The 22,959-nt window shown below is 32.7% G+C and overlaps 1 protein-coding gene across 1 annotated transcript; it reads right to left on the bottom strand.

The window, feature by feature from the left end:
* Positions 1-5,975: 5,975 nt before the first annotated feature.
* LOC134700876 (uncharacterized) lies at positions 5,976-6,764 on the bottom strand. The gene has a single exon (XM_063562029.1). The coding sequence runs from the start codon at positions 6,762-6,764 to the stop codon at positions 5,976-5,978; it is 789 nt and encodes a 262-aa protein (XP_063418099.1).
* Between the last annotated feature and the right edge of the window lie 16,195 nt (positions 6,765-22,959).

The raw sequence follows: 22,959 nt of genomic DNA on the forward strand, positions 1-22,959 counted from the left end.
TATAGATATAGGAAGATGTGGTGTGAGTGTCAATGAGACAACTCTCCATCCAAATAACAATTTTAAAAAAAGTAAACCATTATAGGTCAATGTACGGCCTTCATCACAAAGCCTTGGCTCACACCGAACAACAAGCTATAAAGGGCCCCAAAATTACTAGTGCAAAACCATTCAAACGGGAAAAAACAACGGTCTAATCGTTAATATTTTTTTTTAAAACGAGAAACACGTATATATTACATAAACAAACGACAACTACTGTAATTTAGTATGAAATTCAAAAGCCCTCAATAAAGGATCATGACTGGGTTACAAAAAAGCTAAAAATTAAATATAAAAACTAATATGCAACCTTAATAAATTTAACTAACAGGTGTATTTACAATATACAAGATCATACAAGCTCTTATATTTTTTTATTGTGGTTTTGCACAAAATCTTAGCTACATTGATATCGGAAAATACATTAAAATACTAATTATTTCCACATTTCAAAATTTCCTATGACGTACATTGATATTATATCAGTCTGATGATTAAGGGAAAATCCCTTCAGGTACAGGTATGATGAAATACAAATTTTTCACTTTCTATCATTATATTTTAATAACCAGGAAGCCCAAAAAAATACGTTCATTCGTGGAAATGTATCGGACCCTGAAAATTTAAACGACTAATTGATTTGTATATGAAAATGACTGTCGCATACCAATGAAATCAGCTAATTGACTTTTTAAATTTATGATAATTTAGCCATTTATATTTTTATCCGACATCTTCACTTGGCCATTGAGATCACTCTAGTACATGCATTAAAGAATAATTTCTATAGACCATTTAAACACAAATTTCAGTACTTATCATTTTAAATAAGCAATTTACGTGTCGTATTACTACTTTTACTACTAGTAGGTGTTAAACGACCGTGACTTCCCATGAGGGTCTCGCTCGGTCGGTTAATCGCATCATTCTCATCTTTAAGGGACGGGAGTTATATCCTTTTACATGCATGGGCATACTTTATCTGCACAGGTCATCCTCGTGAAAAATTAAAAACACTTAGGGGCAGTGGAGGATCTAAAGGGGGGGCGGGGTTGAAACACCTCATTTTTTACTACCAATGCATTTGAATGGGGACATATAGTTTGGACTCCAACACATACACATCCAAGGTGGGGAACCCCCTATAAAAATAACTGGATCCACCCCTGCTTAGAGGGCATTTCAGCTCAGACTTATAGCCCATTTCTACCGCCAAATTAAACTGACTGGATATTAGGACATTTTATTGAGAGAGAAAAAAAATGGATATTTTCATCGCCAAAGGACAAATCATTTAAGGTGGTACCTAACACTTTAACTAAAATTAATTTGGCTCGTTTAATTTTCTTAAAATTTTGACATAGTATTTACTTTGACCCTTTGACAAAAATATACAAATTTCAAAATAATTGAACCAACCGTTATTTTAGAAAAAATACACTGGTTATATAGCAATTTGACAAACACCGATTGTGATCATTGAGAAGCTTAATATTCCCTAAACAATGCAACGTAATCAAAACGTTTAGCTGATTTTACAGAGTTATCTCCCTGTAGTGTTAGGTACCACCTTAAGCGTCCGAATTTTGATTAATTTTAAGCGAAAAGTGAAATTATAAGTGCTTATTTCATCGACAGAAATTAGTTTATACATGTATATAGTTGAATAATAAATTATCATAATAACAAGACAGTATACAACATATAAAATATCATTGTCCAGAATATAGGTCTAAAGTTTTAAGCGTTATCTTCTCGGTTAAATGGTTCTTCGAATACACGGACGAATGGATTAAACTGGCGCTAAGTGGGCTTTAAAGATCAAATAAAAGCCCCCCCCCCCTTTTTTTGTTTAAGTTTTTTAGTCTGCGCTTGAATAAGAAAATGTCATGTGTCCACTAAAATATGCACGTCGTCCCTTAAAGATGAGTACAACTTAAGAATATTGAATTCGAGAAGAAAATTGCCTTATTACTTGATAAATACTGAATAATTGTTTGAACTCCTATGAAAACTATTATTCTAATGATATAATATTAGGATGAGTCCAACAGCTTAGTGTAGACATCAGTCATATACATGTATCATAATATATGAATGGCTTATTTATCATAAAATTGTAAACAATCAATTAGTTTAGGTCATTGGAATGCGACAGTCATTTTCAAAGATATACTAAAATCCATTTCATTTGTAACAGATTAAAGGTTAGTCATGAATGATCTTTATTCTCATAAACCAAATACATAGTTACAGAGAAGATATTACAATAATATATATTACATATATAAGATATAGCATGTGTGAAATACAAATTAATATGATATTTACACAAATAACAAATAAACACATAGTTGTATTAACCAGGAGGATAGACTTTCACAGAAATAGATTTAATAAATCTACAAAGTTTCTCAAGTTCCACAATATTTTGGGTTGAACATACTTGTTTGAATTTGATAACATTTATATTATTATTACAATAATGTGGTAAGTATTTGCATCTTTCATCTTTGAAATAATTACATGACATGATATAATGGTATTCATCACCAATGTCAGCTGAGGCGCAAAGGTGACACAATCTTTCAGATCTTGGTATGTTGCGCCACCTTCCCGTCTCAATGGGCAAACGGTTATTCCCACATCTAAATTTACATAAGGTTATTAATAAATTAAATGGTAGTACTGATAAATAGTGTTCAAATTTAAAAACATTTTTGTACAATCTATAACACAGCCCCTTGGGCGAATTGTTCATTTCTGTTGACCATTCTTGAATGAACTGATCTCTTAATCTTTGCTGAACACTCAATACAACCCAACGTTTCTCAAATAAGTTGTGACTTTGCCATATATTTGACATTCCACAGTCATCAAAAATTTTCTTTATATATAATATCCATTTACTATCATAACCATAGTTATTGAGATTTACATATAACAGCTTATATAATAAACATGATAGTTTGCTCTCTTTCCCTTCTTGTAAACGACACCAGAAACTAATCATACGTGACTTGACGGTAACTGAAATCGGGTATCTTCCCAATTCCCCATAGACCATAAAATTGGGGGTTGAATTTTTTAACCTCAATATATGTTTGCAAAAACGCAAATGAACTTTCTCAAGAATATCTAAATTTTCAAATCCCCATATCTCACACCCATACGTTAGTATAGGAACAATAGCCTTATCAAACATATCGAGTTGGCACTCGATCGACAAGTTATTTAATCTGGATTTTTTTATTACAGCATACATTGCTTTGATCGCCTGGTCACGTAGATATTTTCTGGTGGAAAGAAATGAGCCACTTCTAGAAAAAATAATACCAAGATATTTATAGCTACTGACTATCTCAATTTCATTTCCATCTATATTAAATAACAAATTTCTAGGTATTCTATCTTTTGAAAATATCATAATTTTCGTTTTATTTATATTTATTTTCAGTTTCCATTGTTTACAATATTCTGAAAATTTGTCCAACATACATTGTAAATCATGGTTAGATTCAGCAAGTAGTATTGTATCATCAGCATACAATAACAGAAAAAATTTAAAATATACAAAAAGTTCATTTTCAATGTCTTTTGTTACAGACTGAATTCCTTCAATATTAGAATTTTCTAAAAATTCTTGTAAATCATTTAGATACAAGGAGAAAAGTAAAGGGGAGAGGTTTTCCCCTTGTCTAACTCCTGTTTCACAGGCAAAGACATCAGAAACTTCTGAATTATGAACAATTCTAGATTTGACATCATCATACATATTTTGAATAATTCTTAGAAATTTTCCGTTCACATGGTTTAGTATCAGTTTGAAAAATAATGAGTTTCGATGAATAAAATCAAAAGCTTTTTCGAAGTCGACAAATACACAAAATAATTTCTTCTTTTTCACCCGTAATAATTCAAATAAAGTATATAATGAAAAAACATGATCCGTTGTGGAATAACCTTGCCGTAAACCTGCTTGGTTTTCATTTAAGATGTTATAATTTTCAACAAAATCCCCAAGTCTGTCGTTAAGAATTGACGTGAAAACTTTCCCTAGACATGACAAAAGTGTAATCGGCCTATAATTTTTTGCGTCTAATTTACTCCCCTTGTTTTTTTTTGAAAATAGGTATCACATTTCCAATAAGCCAAGCCTCAGGCAGGATTCCCATATCAAATACAACATTAAATAGATGTACATAAATATCAACCATACAATCAAGAGAAGAAGCAATATATTCATTAATAACTTGGTCTTCACCCGGAGATTTATTATTTTTAGTTTTTTTTACAGCTTTCAAAATTTCATCCCGGGTTATTTGACAATTCAAATTGTCATTTACTGTATCAGAATTTACATCGTTTTCTATCAAAAACTCATTTTCGAACTTATTTTTGTTTAAGTCCTTGAAAAAATCAAATAAGTTTTGCAGTGAAATATTGCTTTTCTCTCTTTTTCTACCTCTATTAAACAATTTCCAAAATTCTTTTGGATTTTTTGTTTTTATTTCCTTCATCTTTTTACTCATTTCTGTATTATGATTCTTAATATTTACATCCATAACTTTTTTATAATATAATTCACTTTGTCTAAGTCGTTCTTTAAAAATATTCGACCCATAATGTTTGTATAACCTCTTAGATTTTCTAAATTCTCGTTGCGCTTTTTTACAATCTTTATTGTACCAGTCTTTACTAAACTGGTTCTTTGAGCACTTAAACATAGTTTTATTAAATGTCGAAGTTCCGAATGTTGCCTTGGCAGATTCGGTTAAAGTATCACAAATATCAGTAACAATGTTATTCATATCATATTTAGTAACATTATTTACATCATTTACATATGCAGACAATCTATTACATATATCATCAACTTTATTTCTATCTATATTGTTCTTATACTCATTACATTTTTCATTTTTCCATTTATTTACTCTTTCGTCACCACAACAAAATGTTTCTGTTAACAATTTGTCTTTTATTTCATTATTTGTATACAATTGAAGAGACAAAGGAGAGTGTACATCTGAAAATAGTTTACAAAAATTTAACACTTCAAGTTTACAAATGTTGTATAGAAAATGAGTAGAACTCAACGCATAGTCAATAACGCTAGAATTTCTACTAGTTGGACTACCTGTTTTGTTTTCTTCCAGTCTACCGTTAAGAATAAACATTCTGTTATTTTTACAAAAATCAATAAATTTTCTTCCATACCCATTTACTACAGTATCTATACTATTTCTCAGCCTTGGTATACCAAGTTCATCTAAAACATCAACATCACTTAATTCATTATAATCTGTGAAATTATTTTCAAAAGAACTATCTTTATCAATGTTATAAAAATCAGACAAATTTCCCGTGCGACTATTAAAATCGCCAAGCATAGTAATGTAGTTTGTTTTACTACAAAAATTTTGTAATTCAAATTCAATTTCAGTAAATGCATCTTCTGATGTATATGAAGTATTTATCGGTGGGATATATATAATTCCAAAAATAGCATCATTTGGTAAATCTAAAACTTTTTTGTCTATACTAAACCAAAGTACAAATTGGCGGTCTGACTGAATATATCTAATATACTTGTCTAAATATTTTTTAAAACCCAAAGCAATACCACCAGATTTGTGATTTGCTAGCTTCTTTCTGTTTTTATAATGAAAAATAAAATTATCACAATCTATTTCGTCTACATCATCTAGTTTCGTTTCTGTTAAACATACAATGTCATGGTTATCTAATAATGACTTAAATTCCGGATACAAAAGTTTCGTTTTAATACCACATACATTTAATGAAAGGATTTCAATTGTTTTATTGTGAACATCAATATCTTTATTTACAGGTAATGAACAAGAGTGAAGGTCGCTAGTTTGTTTACACTGGTCATTTATAACGGTACTGTTTAATCCTCCACGGTATTCCTAGTTCTGTCCTTTTCGGGGTCCTCTACGGGGTTGTGGATTTTTCGGCTGGGTGAATTCTTTGGGTCGAGCACCTTGGTCTTTTGGTGGATGGCGTGAACGCGTCTGTCTTTCGTCTGTATCCATAACGTGTGTGTTGTTTATCGGTAAAAACTCATTCCCGTCAATGAATAGTCGGTCTCTCTTAAAGAAAGCCTTTTTCTTTTGTCGGCGTGCTTCTTGAAAGTGGGGCCACAGAGCCTTCCTGCGGTCGTTTATTTCCTTTGGGAACTGTTCGTTTATGCCGTATTTCGTATCTTTAAGTTCACGAGCGGCTTTTCGTACTAGTTCTCTCTGTTTGTAATTCACAAATCTACACACTATAGGTTTAGTAATAAACTTAATTGACCCGTCAGGATGTTTTTCGGTGTACTCCTTTCCAAAACGATGAGCCCTATGAAACTCTGGTAAGGTTGACATTTTCAATTCAGTTGTCATAAAATTTTGAATGATTTTTTCAGTGTCATCTGACAGTTCATTTTTGTCGTGCATTGGGATACCTGTAAAGACTAAATTTTCCCGCATCGCCCTAGTTTGTAGATCTAGTTGTTTTTCGTTGAGGTCGTCGAAATCTTTTTGAAGTTTAGCAATAGTTTCGATTGCTTCTTCGTTTTCAGAGCGTATCGCAGTCAGGTTTTTTTTTACTTCTCGGACATCCTTTTTGTTATTTTCAAATTCTGAATTAATAAAGTTCAAACCTTTTTCAACCTCGTCGACTCGCTTATTGATACTCTCGACACTTTTGACCATACTGTTTACCGTTTTATCAAATTTATTTAGTTTTTCGGTTAATTTGTCAATATTTGATATTTTCTCACATATCATGTCTACTTTTTGGGTTAGCATATCAAGTTTCCCTCCGTTATCTACAAAAGTTGGATTCATAGTCGAGTGCATCATTGGCTGCATGTAAGTATTGTGAGGGGTACCAGGAAAAAAGCCTAGGGTTGATGATGTTGGTGAGGCTTGTAAGAAGTTTGGATTCTGTATGTTAGTGAATTGCTGATATTGTCTATTTTGTTCAACCATTGGAGATTCGCAAACAGGAGTACTTGGTATTGACATATTTGAGACAGATTTAATTTGATTGTCAGTAGATTTAAGACTCTTACTTTTGTTTTTGTTTACACTTTTGGTTACACTAATACTATCAATGTGAGTACTGTTCGATTTCCGTTTATTTGGTTTCTCACCACTTGTGTTCTGTCCATTTGATTTCTGCCTTTTCCTTTTTGGTTTATCACTTTTCTTTGGATTCATAAAGACTGTCTATTAAATTTCCAACAGAATAAACTTAAAAGTTTTGTCAAAACCACACATAAACACATCATAATCCATTTTGAAATTCAAATTTCGATACGTTTTAAAACATAACGAGTAGTTTTCTTCTTCTTCTTCAAGAATACAAAGATCAAGGGTTAACGGTTTTAATTATTTCTTGACAATTATAGGTTTTTGTATTTACAAGTCGTACTATGTGTCCGAGCAAAAACTGAAATTTTTAGATGTGTATGCTATGTTTATAAAGGAGCTACGAAGGTTTATGAATGAGAACAAAACAGTATCTCAAAATTTATTTTTCATAAAGTTAAAAAGATTGATATAATTGATGGAAAAAAATAATGTTTATGTTTTATTATATTCTGTGTATTTTCCTGGATACTCAGAAAGTATTTCACAGGGATACTTTATTGAAGCTTGGACAATGAAGTAAAGTTGTAACAAGCAATTTGATGAATAAAGAATATTTATTTGTTGTTAAAAAAAAGAATACAGAATATGAATTATAAATATGCTCCAAGTGTTTGAGGGGGACAGGGACAGGGACAGATGATCCGGGCTCTCCTTCTTGAGCTTTAAGGTGGTACCTAACACTACAGGGAGATAACTCTGTAAAGTCAGCTAAACGTTTTAATTACATTGTGTTTTAAAGGGAATATTAAGCTTCTCAGTGATCAAAATTGGTCTTTGTCAAACTGCTATATAACCTGTGTAATTTTGCTGATAAAATGATTGGTTCAAAATTATTGAAATTTTTATATTTTTGTCAAAGGGTCAAAGTAAATACTTTATCAAAATTTTATGAAAATTAAACGAGTCAAATTAATTTTACTGAAAGTGTTAGGTACCACCTTAAATATGATAATTGCATAGATTTTTTTGTTTAACAGCTTAGAATAGACGTCTGTCATATACATCATGTACATATATCATATGAATGGCTCATTTATCATACATGTAAACAATCAATTAGCTGGGGTCAGCAAGGTACTAGTTATTGTAATGACAGTCATTTTTATGGATAAAAAATCAATTAATAAGTCATTTTCATTTGTAACAGTTTTTAAGGTCCGATACATTTCAACAAAATAAAGGTATTAACGTTTTCTTCCTCTTTACACGAAATATGAATATTCTGGAAGTGAAATATTTGTACATCGTCATATCAGTTAATCGGAAGGGATTTTCAATCATAATTGTTGTGTCAGCAAACGTATACGTATACAATTACACTATTCGGGTCAGTAGCCCATGGTCGGAATAATTGGCTTAGTGCCCACGTTCAATAGTTCATTACTTTAAAAAAAAAAACATGATATTAGAAGATAATAATTTTCCCTATGATAATGTTTGAGTGAGATTTACAGAATAGAGAATAATGGGCAAAATTAATACTGAAGAAATATGGAGAAACAAAATAAAGTAAATTTTAATGTCGTATTGCATATAGTAGAATGAGTTCGCGGGCCGATTTACGGGGACAGGGAATGAGGATGCGGTTCCTCTTTAGGGACGACATCAAGATAAAAAAAACTTAATTCACATAAGAAAAAATCATAAAGAATTCAGAAATAAGGGGTGTTAAAATAAATAAAAAATTAAAAAATCATGGGTAAAAATATATAGATTAGAAAAAAAATGTGACATCGACATAAATGCAGTTTAAAGTTTATCTGACCTCCAAACGTCCATGGCCATGATTGTAGGTGGTATAACTCCAAAAATTCTTGAAATATTTGCCACTGGACATTTAACAAAACAATAGTTAATTAATATGATCACGCAAGGGTCACGGTTTGGTGTTCGGCCTAATATCCTTCAGAGACGCGTTTCCCCTGAATGCAACTAGGTCAATCGGGATAGTCCATACTAACATTTTAATGTCGTATTGCATATAGTAGAGTCCACGGCTCGATTTAAGGGGACAGGGAATGAGGATGCGGTTCCTCTTTAGGGACGACATCAAGATAAAAAAACAACTTAATTCACATAGTTTTCACTGACCCCCTCTTAACTTAATTTGGGAAAATTGATTTACCTATATGGATATATGTAAATTCGGTTTTAAATTAACAAAACTTGCAGCAATGTTGAACCCCCCCCCCCCCCAAAAAAAACTATTTGATTTATGTTTTTTATCCTTCATTGATCTTTTGATGTCGTCCCTTATTGAGCTTCAAATATGATAAATGTAACTTGATAACTTAAAAAAAAAATACAAAACTATTCCAAAAATTGGGTTTCTAGGGAACCCTCTTTTTTCAAAATCCTGATTCCGCGACCGAAAACAGCATAGTGCAGACTTAATCTAAATTTGTCAGAAACCTCTAATATTGTCAATTAGCTGCATGGTGTCGTAGGAATGTGACAGTCATTTTCATATATAAATTCATAATTACTTTTCAAGGTCCGATACATTTCGACGAACTAATAACCTAGCATTTTCTTCCTCGTAATAGTTGTTACACACAATATGCATTAAAAATATGCTCCCAGGCAAATATGTGACGTCACATCTGAAGGGATTTTCTGTCAATTAGCATAGTTGAATAATTATGTCAGTGTACAAGTACGTCATAGAAGATTACAATATTCAGGTCAGTAGACCATGGTCGGAATAAATTACATGGCTAAGTGCCCTCATTCGATTGTTCATTACTTAAAAAAATAATAAGATGATTATAATTTTTCGAATTAATTCAGTTCAATGAAAGTCGTTGGGGTTCTGGGTGAGATTTTACAGAAAAGAGGAAAACGACGGATACCACAGAAATATATAGAATTAATTTCAGTTTAAGAAAAGAGAAAGATATGCCCACAAAATCACCAAGAATAGAGATTCATATATTAGTAGTGATTAGATATTAAGAATAGAGATTCATATATTAGTAGTGCTTAGATATTAAGAATAGAGATTCATATACTAGTAGTGCTTATATATTAAGAATAAATATTCATATACTAGTAGTGCTTAGATATTAAGAATAGAGATTCATATACTAGTAGTGCTTAGATATTAAGAATAGAGATTCATATACTAGTAGTGCTTAGATATTAAGAATAGAGATTCATATACTAGTAGTGCTTAGATATTAAGAATAGAGATTCATATACTAGTAGTGCTTATATATTAAGAATAAATATTCATATACTAGTAGTGCTTAGATATTAAGAATAGAGATTCATATACTAGTAGTGCTTAGATATTAAGAATAGAGATTCATATACTAGTAGTGCTTAGATATTAAGAATAGAGAATGATGGTTCAAAATAAAGAAGAGTGGAAAATGGCTTAAGGTGGTACCTAACACTACAGGGAGATAACTCTGTAAAGTTAGCTAAACGTTTTAATGAACTTGTGTTGGAAAAGAAATATAACTGAGCTTCTCAATGATCAAAATTGGTGTTTGTCAAACTGTTATATTATATAACCAGCGTAATTTTTCTGACAAAACGGTTGGTTCGATTTTTATGATTTTTTTGTATATTTTTGCCAAAAGGTCAAAGTAAATACTTTGCCAAATTTTAAGAAAATTAAACGAGCCAAATTAATTGGAGTTCAGGTGTTAGGTACCACCTTAAAATTAGAGATATGAAAAATAATAAAACACCACCATGCATAAAGACTCTTAAACTAAAGATAAATCAATAGGCATTTTTTTTCATAAAAAAATACTTATTCAATCCAACCCCTAGGGATTAAAGGCGAATACAATACTGGTATGACAACATACAAGTTAAGTTGTTAATTTCTGTGTCATCTGGTCTCTTATGAAAAGCTGTCTCATTTACAATCATACCATATCTTCTTTTTTATAATATAAAATATCAGGACATCGTACATGGACATATCATATTGTCAATATAATTATATTGTCAATATAATTACTTCTATGATCGTACTATACCAATTGTAACTAAAAATAATAGTTTGCTAGTGGGGTGATCCCTCTCCTCAATGCAAATTTAAATTGTCCGATACATTTCAACGAATAACGGTAAGTGTCTTCCTCGTTCCATTTAAACAGTACGAAATACCAGAGACATATATAATTGTATTATACGTCTCTGGAAATATGAAATATTTCATCATTTATGTTTTTACTTGATATCTGATATGTTAATGTACGTCATAGGAAACTATACAGTATTCAGGTCAGAAGCCTAGGGTCTGAATATATATATTAAATATATGGCTTTTGAATTACCACGATAACCACATCAGCACACGCTGTTTTGATCTCGAGGTGACGGCGAGCACTTGCTACGTAATGTGAGCCACAGTGGTAAGGATGAGCCGCCGATGATTAAATATGATTTGACAAGTTGCTGGTTGAATCATCAATATCTTCAAAATAATCAAATGTAGATTTATTCAAATTTGCGATTAAAAATGCTTGCTGTTTGGTGTGAGCCAAGGCTCCATGTTGAAATCCGTACATTAACCTATAATGGTTTACTTTTATAAATCGTGACTTGGATGGAGAGTTGTCTCATCGGCACTCCTACCCGTGACATCTTCTTATATCTCAAATCTATTTATCTATCCACGAAATACTCTACCGCTTGACTTGTATGGAAAGTTGTCTCATCGGCACTCCTACCCGTGACATCTTCTTATATCTCAAATCTATTTATCTATCCACGAAATACTCTTGCCTCTACAACACACAAGTCTAAGCCCCCCCCCCCCCCCCAAAAAAAAAAACCACCAGTGTCCATCGTCATTTTGGAATGCATTGAAATGGCATAGATTTTGCTCATTGTTGAAGGCCGTACGCTGACCTTTAGTTATAAACTGCTATTATTTCATTTGGTCTCAAGCAAGTATTTGTTATACTCTAACTATAAATTACTTCAAACGTGAAGCAAGTTTATATCGGCAATTTTTTCATGAGCATAATGCCATTTTTGTTGTAAACAGATGGGCATTGAACTTTGCATACTGAACTACTTGGTAACCGTATATACAATTGAGGGGGGAACAGTTTGGACTGTACCATAAAATAGGCTCGGATTCAGACGGCGGTGACTCCATCCATTAAAAAAAGAAAACAAATGTATCCTTCTTGTCAAAAGATATCCTTCAAATTCTTATTCTCGGGACCCCCCCCCCCCCCCCTTAAGACAAATCTTAGATATGCGCATAAAATCATACAAAAGATGTTTTCTAGACAAAGGCCACTATGAAAAAAAATCTTCTATTTGTATAACATTTAATAAAACAAACAAAAATTGTAAATAATAAAATAACAATAAGAGGTAAATACAAAAACTAAATCATTTTTTTCCAACGCACATGCATAGCAATAAAGGCAAGTAAAATCTTGATCTACATACATGGTAAGGCAAGTTAAATCTTGAACTACATACATGTTCCTTTAACCACAGTCTTAGTTTATCTTTCATATCACAGTATTTTCTCTTGCAAGTTAGTTTTCCACAACATAAACAAACTCAATATAAGGTTGAAACCTATAATAAAAGTCTAGTTTTTTTCATAACCCAAACCTGCTTGTCGTTTCTTCGTGGTCTTTTTTTGGTGGGATTCGGAAACATGTTCTTATGAAGAAACATCCAACGAACTCAACATTCGAAATACACTTGTTATAAATGTGTGTGTATAGTTCCATTCTAATATTAAATATCCAGTCATCCAAACCTGCTCGCCGCTTCTTCATGGTCATCGCTTTTAGAGTCATCTTCATTCTGGGTTTCGGAATCATTGTCAAAATTAGAAACGTCCAATTCTTTCAAAACTAGTCTATCAAAAATCGCATCCTGATTCATATCCTTGAAAATATTTCCCATGGCGTTCCTCCTATTTTTGTGGTGCCCATGTCCGTTTTGTACAATTATGTCCGACTTTTCTCTTTCCATCATCGACATCGTAACTGCTAGTATCGACATTATAAATATAACTTAGAAGTATTAGAAATGATCTTTCTTCTTAAATCCGTATCAAACAATAATATGGCTCTCAATGATATAACTTGGAAGTATGATATATTAATCTTTCTTCTTCAGTGAAATTACTTGGAAGTAAAAATGAACCTTTTTCTTCAATATTTAACGAAAGTTTGATCTTGGATTGCTCACGATTAATCTATGAATTATGATATAAGATTTATATATAATAGAATATAATTCCAAACTACGTCACTATGTGAAAATCCCCCTATTACTCATAGCTTACGTTTAAACAGATATTCTTACGCTTCGTCTGGTTATAATAATGACTAACGGAAGTCGATAACTAATTCAATGGTCCATATCTAATAGTACTGGGTTAATAGGTAGATACTAGTTTCAACCTATATTTTGTATACGTGTAGGTTGTTCCATTTAATTGATAACCTAAAATATAAGTGTATATATTTGTATTGTATATTCATGATATATGCTTTGGTATAACTGTGCAATTTTTGTATAATAAATCATTGAATAAATATAGGGTCTATAGGTGGGGAGGGGAGCAGGGGGCCAAGAGTTGAATGTATAAATCTTATACCCAGGCCCCCCTTTTCGTGGTTGATTTTATAGGGAATAATTGAAGCATGACTGGAGCAACCCCCCCCCCCCCCCCTTTTAGGAAAAGTTCTGGATCCGCCAGTCCTTCGTTTCTGTATTAAATTTGTAGGTCATTTTCTCTATTCACTTTTGGTCATTATTATTCTCTATTCTATGTATTTTTCTTCCCCATCATTCTTTAATCTCTATATGTTAACACCCCATTATACTCTTTTCTATAACCCCCTATTCAACTCTTGTCTCTCATTTATCTACCCAGGTGTTCTTTCATTTGAAAAGTGTAATTTTCACATGTTTTTTTCCCCCAGAAGATGTTTTGTATAGTTATATTGATTTGGAAATAAATCTAAATTGCGTACTTTTATCTGATATCAACTAAACTCGTCATATATTTTGAATTCTGAACGCCAGTGCTGAGACTCGCGTTTCGTCTTCTTCGAAAGACTCGTTCGTGACGCTCGAATAAAAAAAATAAAAATGCCAAATAAAGTACGGTACGCAGTTGATGAGCATTAGTGACCCAAATTGCATACATAGAATGAAAAATGGGGGATATATCAAAGAGAAAACAACCCGAGCAAAAAGCAGAAACCTATTACTGTTTTGTTTGGCAATATAAATTGCTATCCAAAGGGGCGGGGTCCAAACCAAGGATAAAAGGGGGTCCAACTATATACCCCCATTCAAACGCATTGATTGTCCTAAAAAGGGGAGTTTTAACCACTAGAACCCTCCCTCTGGATCCGCCACTGATCCTGTATTGTCTCTTTCTGGTTAAATAGTCAAAATCGAAATTTTTTACTGATAAATGATATCATTCCTATTTAAATATTTTCATTGTTTAAACATGTTTTAAAATGTCATCAACCCCTCTGGGTATACATATACATTTCTTTAATAAATAAATAAACATAATCCTCTCAGCTATCGTACCATCTCAAATGACACATATGAACGCTTACGTGTTCAATCGCCTAATAACTAGAACATATATTTTACTGTATCCATGTAAATACAGTTACCAATGAGGCCCCTCATGGGGGGGGTCCTAGTAATCACATAATCACCATTTTTTTGCCAATATAATCACATAATCATTAAATATTTGCTTATCTTTAGTAATCAAATAATCATAAACTAAAAATACATTCCTAGGTTATCAAATAATCATGAAATATTTGGCTTAATAATCAAATAATCATTAAAAAAAAACGGCCAAGTAATCACATAATCAAAAACCCCATGAGGGCCCTCAACAATGAGGTATAGGTTTACTTGTGTATTTTACTGTATCCATGTAAATAAAGTTACTAATGAAGTATAGGTTTACTGTTTACCTCTGTTTTGTTTATGTCATCATGGTCATAACGATAAACATAAAGTTAAAAATTAATTATGAATGCGTTTTTAAAAGATAACACGCACAGGAGAAAAAAATATATACGTCCGTCTCTTGATGCACAATTTAAAAAATTAGATATTCTCTTATATAATTTTTCATTACGATTTAATGCAAGTATTCCTATGTTAATAAATAACACGTACAGGAGAAAAAAAACAAATGCATGTGCATACGTATATCGATGCTTGATGCCCAATTTAAAAAAGGCTGTTCTCTTATATACTTTTTTATTATGCATTAGGGGCGACATCTAAAGCTAAAAGCTAAAAAACAAACTTAAATCAAATAGTTTAGGAAGGGGTGTTGCTGCAAATTTTGTTTATCTAGAATCGATTTTACACATATCCATATTGGTCAATCTATTTTTCCTAAATTAAGTTAAGAGGGGGAGGGGGGACTATGTGAATTAACGTTTTATGTTTTTTATCCTACATTTAACTTTTGATGTCGTCCCTTAAATTAATTATAAATTACACGCACACATGAGATATGTTTTGCCTGCCTTAAGGAACCATATCAAAAAGACATATTTTTCTATAGATAATGTGAATAATATTAATATTTTATTGTATAAAAGTTATGAATCTTAAGATTACCATCCCAAATATTAAATACCGAAACACCAAATAGTCAGGTCCCATCCACAGGGATTGTTATGAATTGTATATACAAATATCGTAATTGGCTAGTTATGGATTGATGACACATGGCATATTTGTCTAAATATTGTAGATAATTGTCAATATATATATTGATTTAAATTTTTCACATTCAGGCCCAAAAAGGGGGGGTCCATGTCAGAACAAATACCTGTGGTCCTTCCAGTCTGAGATGGGTCATAGTGTTTTGTAATGACACATTTTTTGCTAAGGGTCATCCTATCATTAGTTCAATTTGGTTTTACAAGGAGGCAAAAGATGCCAGAGGGACATTCAAACTCATAAGTTGAAAATATATTTCCATGACTAACAATTAAAGAAAGAGACCAACAGATATAGACAAACAATAGTACATTAATACGAGTCGGTCGACATGGAGAAATAAAGACAGCGTAACATGACCCCCCCCCAAAAAAAACAAACTTTGGGCGCATGATCTAAGATGCTTTGGACTGGTAAGCAGAACCTGCTCTACCAGTGGCCGATCCAGAACTTTTCATTAGGGGAACCGAGCCGTTGACTGACCTAAAAAAAAAGGGGGGTCTCCTTTCATGCTTCAGTGATTCCCTATATAATCAAACATTTTTTTAACCGTGAAGGGGGCGGTACCCTAGCCCCCTTCCCTGGATCTGCCTATGCCCACCTATGGTACCAGTTTAAGATATTAGTATTATCTTGTTTAGCTCCACCACAGAAGGATGTTTGTCTTAGAAAAAACACTTCCCAGTTAATGAGTAGTAATTTGAAAGGAACTTTTTTTTCAATTGAATTTGTCATGTCGGGGCCTTTTATTGACAACTATACATTATGGGTGTCCCCATTGTTGAAGGCCGTACGATTACTTACTATACAATTGCTATCATCAGTAAAGTTTGGCTGATAGGTGTTCAGTCATTGGCAATTTTACAATATCTCCTTATTTTTAAATAAAACATACAGTATTCATGTGAAGTTTGGTTCTAATATAGACCTCAGTTGCAGTGATCGGGTAATGACAATTTGAATTGCATAAGCCATTAGGACGAAATAACGGACGACGGACGCAAAGTCTCTTCTTTTTCATTTCTTTATGATATGTAGAATCAAAAGACAGAAGATATACTATACACATTGCAAGAAGTCAAAAATGTACATGAGAGATATGGACATAATAGAGAAACGCATGTTGCTCAAATGGAACTAAAAGAACCTCCACTTCGTTTTTGTAATACCTTGTGATACAGCCTATATAATGTATCGATCGATTCAAGCCTTGCAGAAAAAAGCCCGGAAAAATACATTTTTAAGCAAAGTTTCAATGCCCGAGGAAATACAATTTCCGTATCATTCATTTATAAACCCAAACACATCAAGCCCGGCTCTTTATCGAAACCGATAGGGGACTAAAAAGAGGGAAACACTGACATTTTTGCAGACAACTACTAGTTCGAATAAACCGAGGTAGAACACTCTCCCACAAAACGAAAAAATGGGAGGGGCCATAATTTATTCAACGGTTTTGAAGATTGAAGTGGAGTGTAGACATGGTAGATAGATCACAATGTACCAAGGAATTATAATCTACTAAAATGAGGTAAACGACACGCTTAAGGGTTATGGGATATCAGGAGGTAAAAAAGACCCCAGTTTAGATAATTCAAACAGAAAAGATCTTTTTTCATGGATCATGATTTATGAAGATAGCCGATTTTTATCAATTTTATGTGCATATATCTCGAAAAAGGCCTGCAACTTAGAAAATCAGAAAATTAGTTAACTTAAATACTCTAAAAGATATCAAAATTATCTCCCCTTGACCACTGATTCTTTCCTCATGCATTTGAATTATTATTATGTTTATGTCATGTTGTAATTAATGTTATGCTCTTGATGGGCCCTTCAATTTGGAAATAAAAATATTGTATTGTATTTCTTAGTCTTTAATTCCGTGTGTTTCTCAGCACAAAAGACTTCTACATAACCACAATGGCGGATTCGAATAAATGTGATCATGATCGTATGGAAATACAAGTTCCTATGGTTTCCTTTTCGTTATCATATATCGGTAGTTATTAATGAGTAACCCTTCTTTTGAACTTTTTTCAATATTTAGTTTTTGTTTCGCTAACTTCGACATGTTGACATCAGAATCAATATGGCTCTCCGACTATGTATCCGACTGCCTATGCTTTTTTGTGTCAAATTTCATGAACGATTCTGCATTTGGGTTTTTAATGTATTGAAATGAAAAAAGGAAATATGGAGTAATTGTCTCTTAACCTATAGCTGTACAATGTAACCTATGGGAGTGCAACCCGAGTATAAATCCCAATAACCAAAACTTAACCCCTTTTGGGAAATTATATTTTGGTCTATTTTCAAAAACTGACATACTGGTTTTGACTTCAGAACCGTCCTTCATATGTGTACGAATATGCTTGAACTTGGGTTCAGTCCAATCCATGGAGCTGCATTTGGATAATGTATTTGAGCCTCTTTTCTGCACTCAGTGAGTGCTTTTTCTAACAACTACAATTCCTCGACTTTGGAAAACCAACAAGGAATTTCCTATCATATTATTACATGTCTAGACGTTAGACGAAATGTTAATTAAGGATTATGTACCCTTGTGTTGCTTCAATGCTAAACATATGGAAATTTTATAGAAAATCCACAGCCTTTATCCTTGTTTTATCATATTTGGCAATTTGATGACCGAAAGATATAGGATTATTGCATGCAGTGCTAGCATTGATTTCCTTAAAACAAGTTTATGAATGTTGTTATTGGTTAGAACAAATAAAAATATGGACCAAATCAAGTACACCTTTCAGGGTGCGCTCGACTTTAGCTACTCTGCACGAAGTATTTTGAAATTTACAGGTTGGTTAGAACTTTTTGTAAAAAATAAACACTAGCACATCATAGAAAAGCAAGTGAGTAATCTATGTTTCAAATCTTATAACAAAAAGCTCTGTATTAAAGGCTGTGGATTTTCTATAAAAATCTTAGTTTATTTGCCACAAAGTACTCTTTTTAACTAAATGCAATGCAACAGTAAATAATAATGCTTTGCATCAAGTTTCCCACTAATATATGTTCAAAATGACGTGTCTCTATTATTCATTATATCTGTAGTTTTGATACAGTTGATGTTTGAAAAATTCGTACAAAAATGGCTTCAGAAGGGTACATAAACCTTAATGTATGTAATAACAATGATAACTGTAATGATTTTATGGTTCTGATCCTGCCTGGAATAAAATGTATATGATTTTTATAGAATGAAGATAATAACATCTGTCTGAACTTTTTTTAATGTTATATGTTATTATATAAAAATGTTTTTCTGTTACAAATCATTATGTATTATTTTATGTGTACATGTTATGCTGCCCATCAAGGGCCCTTGATTGGAATAATAAATATTCTTATTCTTATTCTATACTTATAACTGCAAGTAATGTTGACATTCCTATATGTAAAGTTTTAATTATTACCTGGAAAACACCTTTTTTAATTATGTTCTTGACATATTGACCTTAAATTAAGTGATTTACCTTCACACGTGACCTATAATGCTTAGTTTGGTACAGACCTTTATGAAGGCTTTTTTAAAATCTCATGCATATATCAGGTTGGTATTAAGAAACCAATTCTCTCGGTTAGGGAGCTACCATTTGATTTTTATGGGGGGGGGGGGGGGGGGGGGGGGGGGGGGCTAGGATGACAAATTTTGTCCTGCATTTTTTTTTTAGTTGTAATCTCTGTCCTGCCTTTTTATTTTTCACTCTATCCGGTCCTGCTTTTTTCTTTTAGTAGTATCCTGACTTTTTTTACATAAATTGTCATCTTGACTTTTTTTTACTCAAAACTCCTGTTCTGCCTATTTTTTTTCAAATTTCATCCTAGCCCCCCTCCCCCCATAAATATCAAATGGTAGCTCCCTCAACTAAATTTGGTCTGAGACCTGTTTTAGCAACTATAACCTTGACCTTGGACGCGAAATGAAAATGAAACTTCTGTTTGTTAAAGAAATTGGTTCCAATCCCTTAGAAATACAAAATTTTAATCCTGGATATATATTGAGTTTTTTTTAACAAGTTCTAGATATATAATCTGTAATCTCCTGCGTTTTACACTTATTTCTATTTTAAGTAAATGTGACCTTAACCCTCAAACGAAGTGACCTTGAATCATCATCACTATCAATCTTCCTCATGCTGACCATGATAGTTTGCAATCAGTTTCATTTGTCATCCGAATACCTTTATCTGACGAATTGACGGGACATATGCCACCTGTGTTTGAATAAGGAATTTCTTTCTTAAAAAGAGCTCTTCCAAGTTGTTTTTTTCGGATTTGCTAAATTTAGAGCGATATCCAAAAATAGTAAAGATGCACAGGGACATTATAAACCAGCATTGTCTTCTTCTACACATCTTCGCTAGCCAAGGGTTAAACCCTTGACCAGCGAAGATGTCTTCTACATAACAAAATTGATACAAATCAAAGACAAATACAAACAGTGTTTTAAGAAAATGTGTGTTGAAGGTGGAACAACTTCGATCATGTAACGTGTTGGACATTTATAGGAATGTCATGGAATTTACAAAAGTGGCAGTGCATACCAATTAAGATGGTCCTTCAATGTTTCTTCAATGCGGCTAACAGAACATGCCTTCTAATTACCCCTCGATAAGAGGCGTACTCAGCAAAGCAATTTAAACAAATAAATTAAAATGACTCTGCTTATTGCAACTGACTGGACGTAACTCACCAAAATCAATCAATCAATGCTACAAGACCGACATGATGATTCGTAATTTAAGACGGTAGACCTAGGGTAAGGGAAATAACTCTTCAGTTCGTTTGTCTCAACCATTTTCCTAGATATATTCTAAGCTTCTAGGTTACATAGGTTATTTCCAATCTGTTTCGGGTAAATGCTTAAAATACTTTGGTAAAAATTTACCTTTACAAACGCATTACTGATTTAAGGAGTTATCTCCCTGAACCAAGGTCTACCACCTTAAGACGCGCTAGTTGGCAGGGTACAAGTAAACTCAAGCCCTTTTACCAGGGAGGGTTCCGGGAGTGAAACCTTTTTTTTTTACGATCAATGCATTTGAATGCGGACATAAAGTTGAAACCCCCCTCTTTTTTGTCCTGGGTTGGGTACCCCCCCCCCCCCCCCCCCGTTTACAAAAACAGTAAAAGGTTTTTGGTATGGTTGTTTTCTCTTTGATATATTCCCCATTTTCAGTCTCAATTGTATTCAATTTGGGTAATCAATGCTCATCAACTTCGTACCCTACTTTTAATCCTATCAGGGCACATTATTTGGACTCTAGTGCCAACCACATTCTTGCTTCTTATTCCTAAATGCGCGATAAACGGAAAAGCCCCAATTTGATTTTAAAGTATTTGGTTTTACCTGACCATAATGGCCAAACCCACAACATGACGCACCCCTAGTCGTTTGAGACTAAATTTGAAATTTGCATATATTTGAACTTTAGATTGGTTTGAGATTACAGATATATAGATTGACCGTGAACAACAACAAAATATATATATTATCAGATTATTACATGTCATTTTTCATATCGCATGTATTATCAGTCGTAGGTTCAATATCAGCCCAAGAGTCGCATGGCTCGAGGGCTGATACTGACCGAGGGCTGATAATACATGCGATATGAAAAATGACATGTTATGATCTTTTTATCGTATGCTTCAACTATGGAGAAAAATCACAGATTCATATATTGATTCTTTTACGTGGTTCCCAAATAGATGTTCAAAAAGAGAAAAGTTCTCGGACGTCAGACCCCAAATTTTGTCCATTCGATATGAAATCTTTCTATCATACATGTATGCCTCAACAGAGAAAAAAAAACATTTTAATTTTGACGAAACGACAAAAAAAAATATTCAAAAATAAACATAATGGACATTGTTTGAAAAAGTCAACTTTTTGGAAAGTAACTTTCTAAATTATGTTTGAAACTTTTAAAAAATGCATTTTTTTTTTTTTGCTTTTGTTTTTTTAATTATTTTACAAAATTTACTTTCCAGTATCCAAATAATTCTTTGTAATGTTTTTCAGTGAAAACGTAGCATTGAGGTGTATTTTCCGGAATTTGCCGAGTTTCACCGGAATGCCATGCGATAACGTTACGAAATGGCATGTGATAACACTTGAAGCATGTGCTAAACTTGTCATATCAGCCCGCTAAGCACCAATTCAAAAAATATGGAATTTACGTTAATTAAATGCTATTATCATATACTTAGCATTAATATGATAGCTTTTGCATATGTGTAACGAACGGAAGTACACAAACCATAATTTCCCACCCAGGCTGATAACCCATATCAGCCCGGTCTGATAACCCATATCAGTGGCGTCTCGTGCAAAAACCCATAACAGTGCTTCTCGTGCAAGTTACTTCCGGTGTTACCGGTATCGGTTGTTTATTTTTCCATTGTGACGTCAGATATTGATGACGACGTCAAAATTTACGGGAACTTTTGTGGGGATAGTTTTAAAGTACTAGCTAACAAATGACATTGGCAATTATGAATCATTTTATAGTACAACAAACATGGAGTAATAATGATCATGAAACTCTTCCAAATATTCAATGTTTCAAAATGCCTCTATAGGAAATGTTACCATACAATGTACATATATATGGAGGTAGTGATGCTGTTGGTTGACAATTATAGTATATTGGATTTATAACTTAACTTCTTTATAAAGTTTTTGACTGTTTTAGTTGTTGCATTTTTTTTTTGCCTTACATAAAACTATTGTCGGAAGTATATGATAAAGCGATTAATACATGGCCTTTTCCATATCAGCCTGGGTATCATCCCTCGACCCATATCAGCGCCTCGACTCCGTCTCGGGCTGATATGGGGGTCTCGGGATGATACCCAGGCTGATATGGAAAAGGCCATGTATTAATCTCTATTTATCATACAGTAAAAATCATATGTTATTTAGTCCAAGTATATGATAAATTTATTTCTAATTCTACATGCATAATTCTAGCATTATATTTAAGACATCATTTTGCATTCC

This window comes from Mytilus trossulus, unplaced genomic scaffold (assembly GCF_036588685.1).
Source record: "Mytilus trossulus isolate FHL-02 unplaced genomic scaffold, PNRI_Mtr1.1.1.hap1 h1tg000187l__unscaffolded, whole genome shotgun sequence".
Classification (NCBI taxonomy): domain Eukaryota; kingdom Metazoa; phylum Mollusca; class Bivalvia; order Mytilida; family Mytilidae; genus Mytilus; species Mytilus trossulus.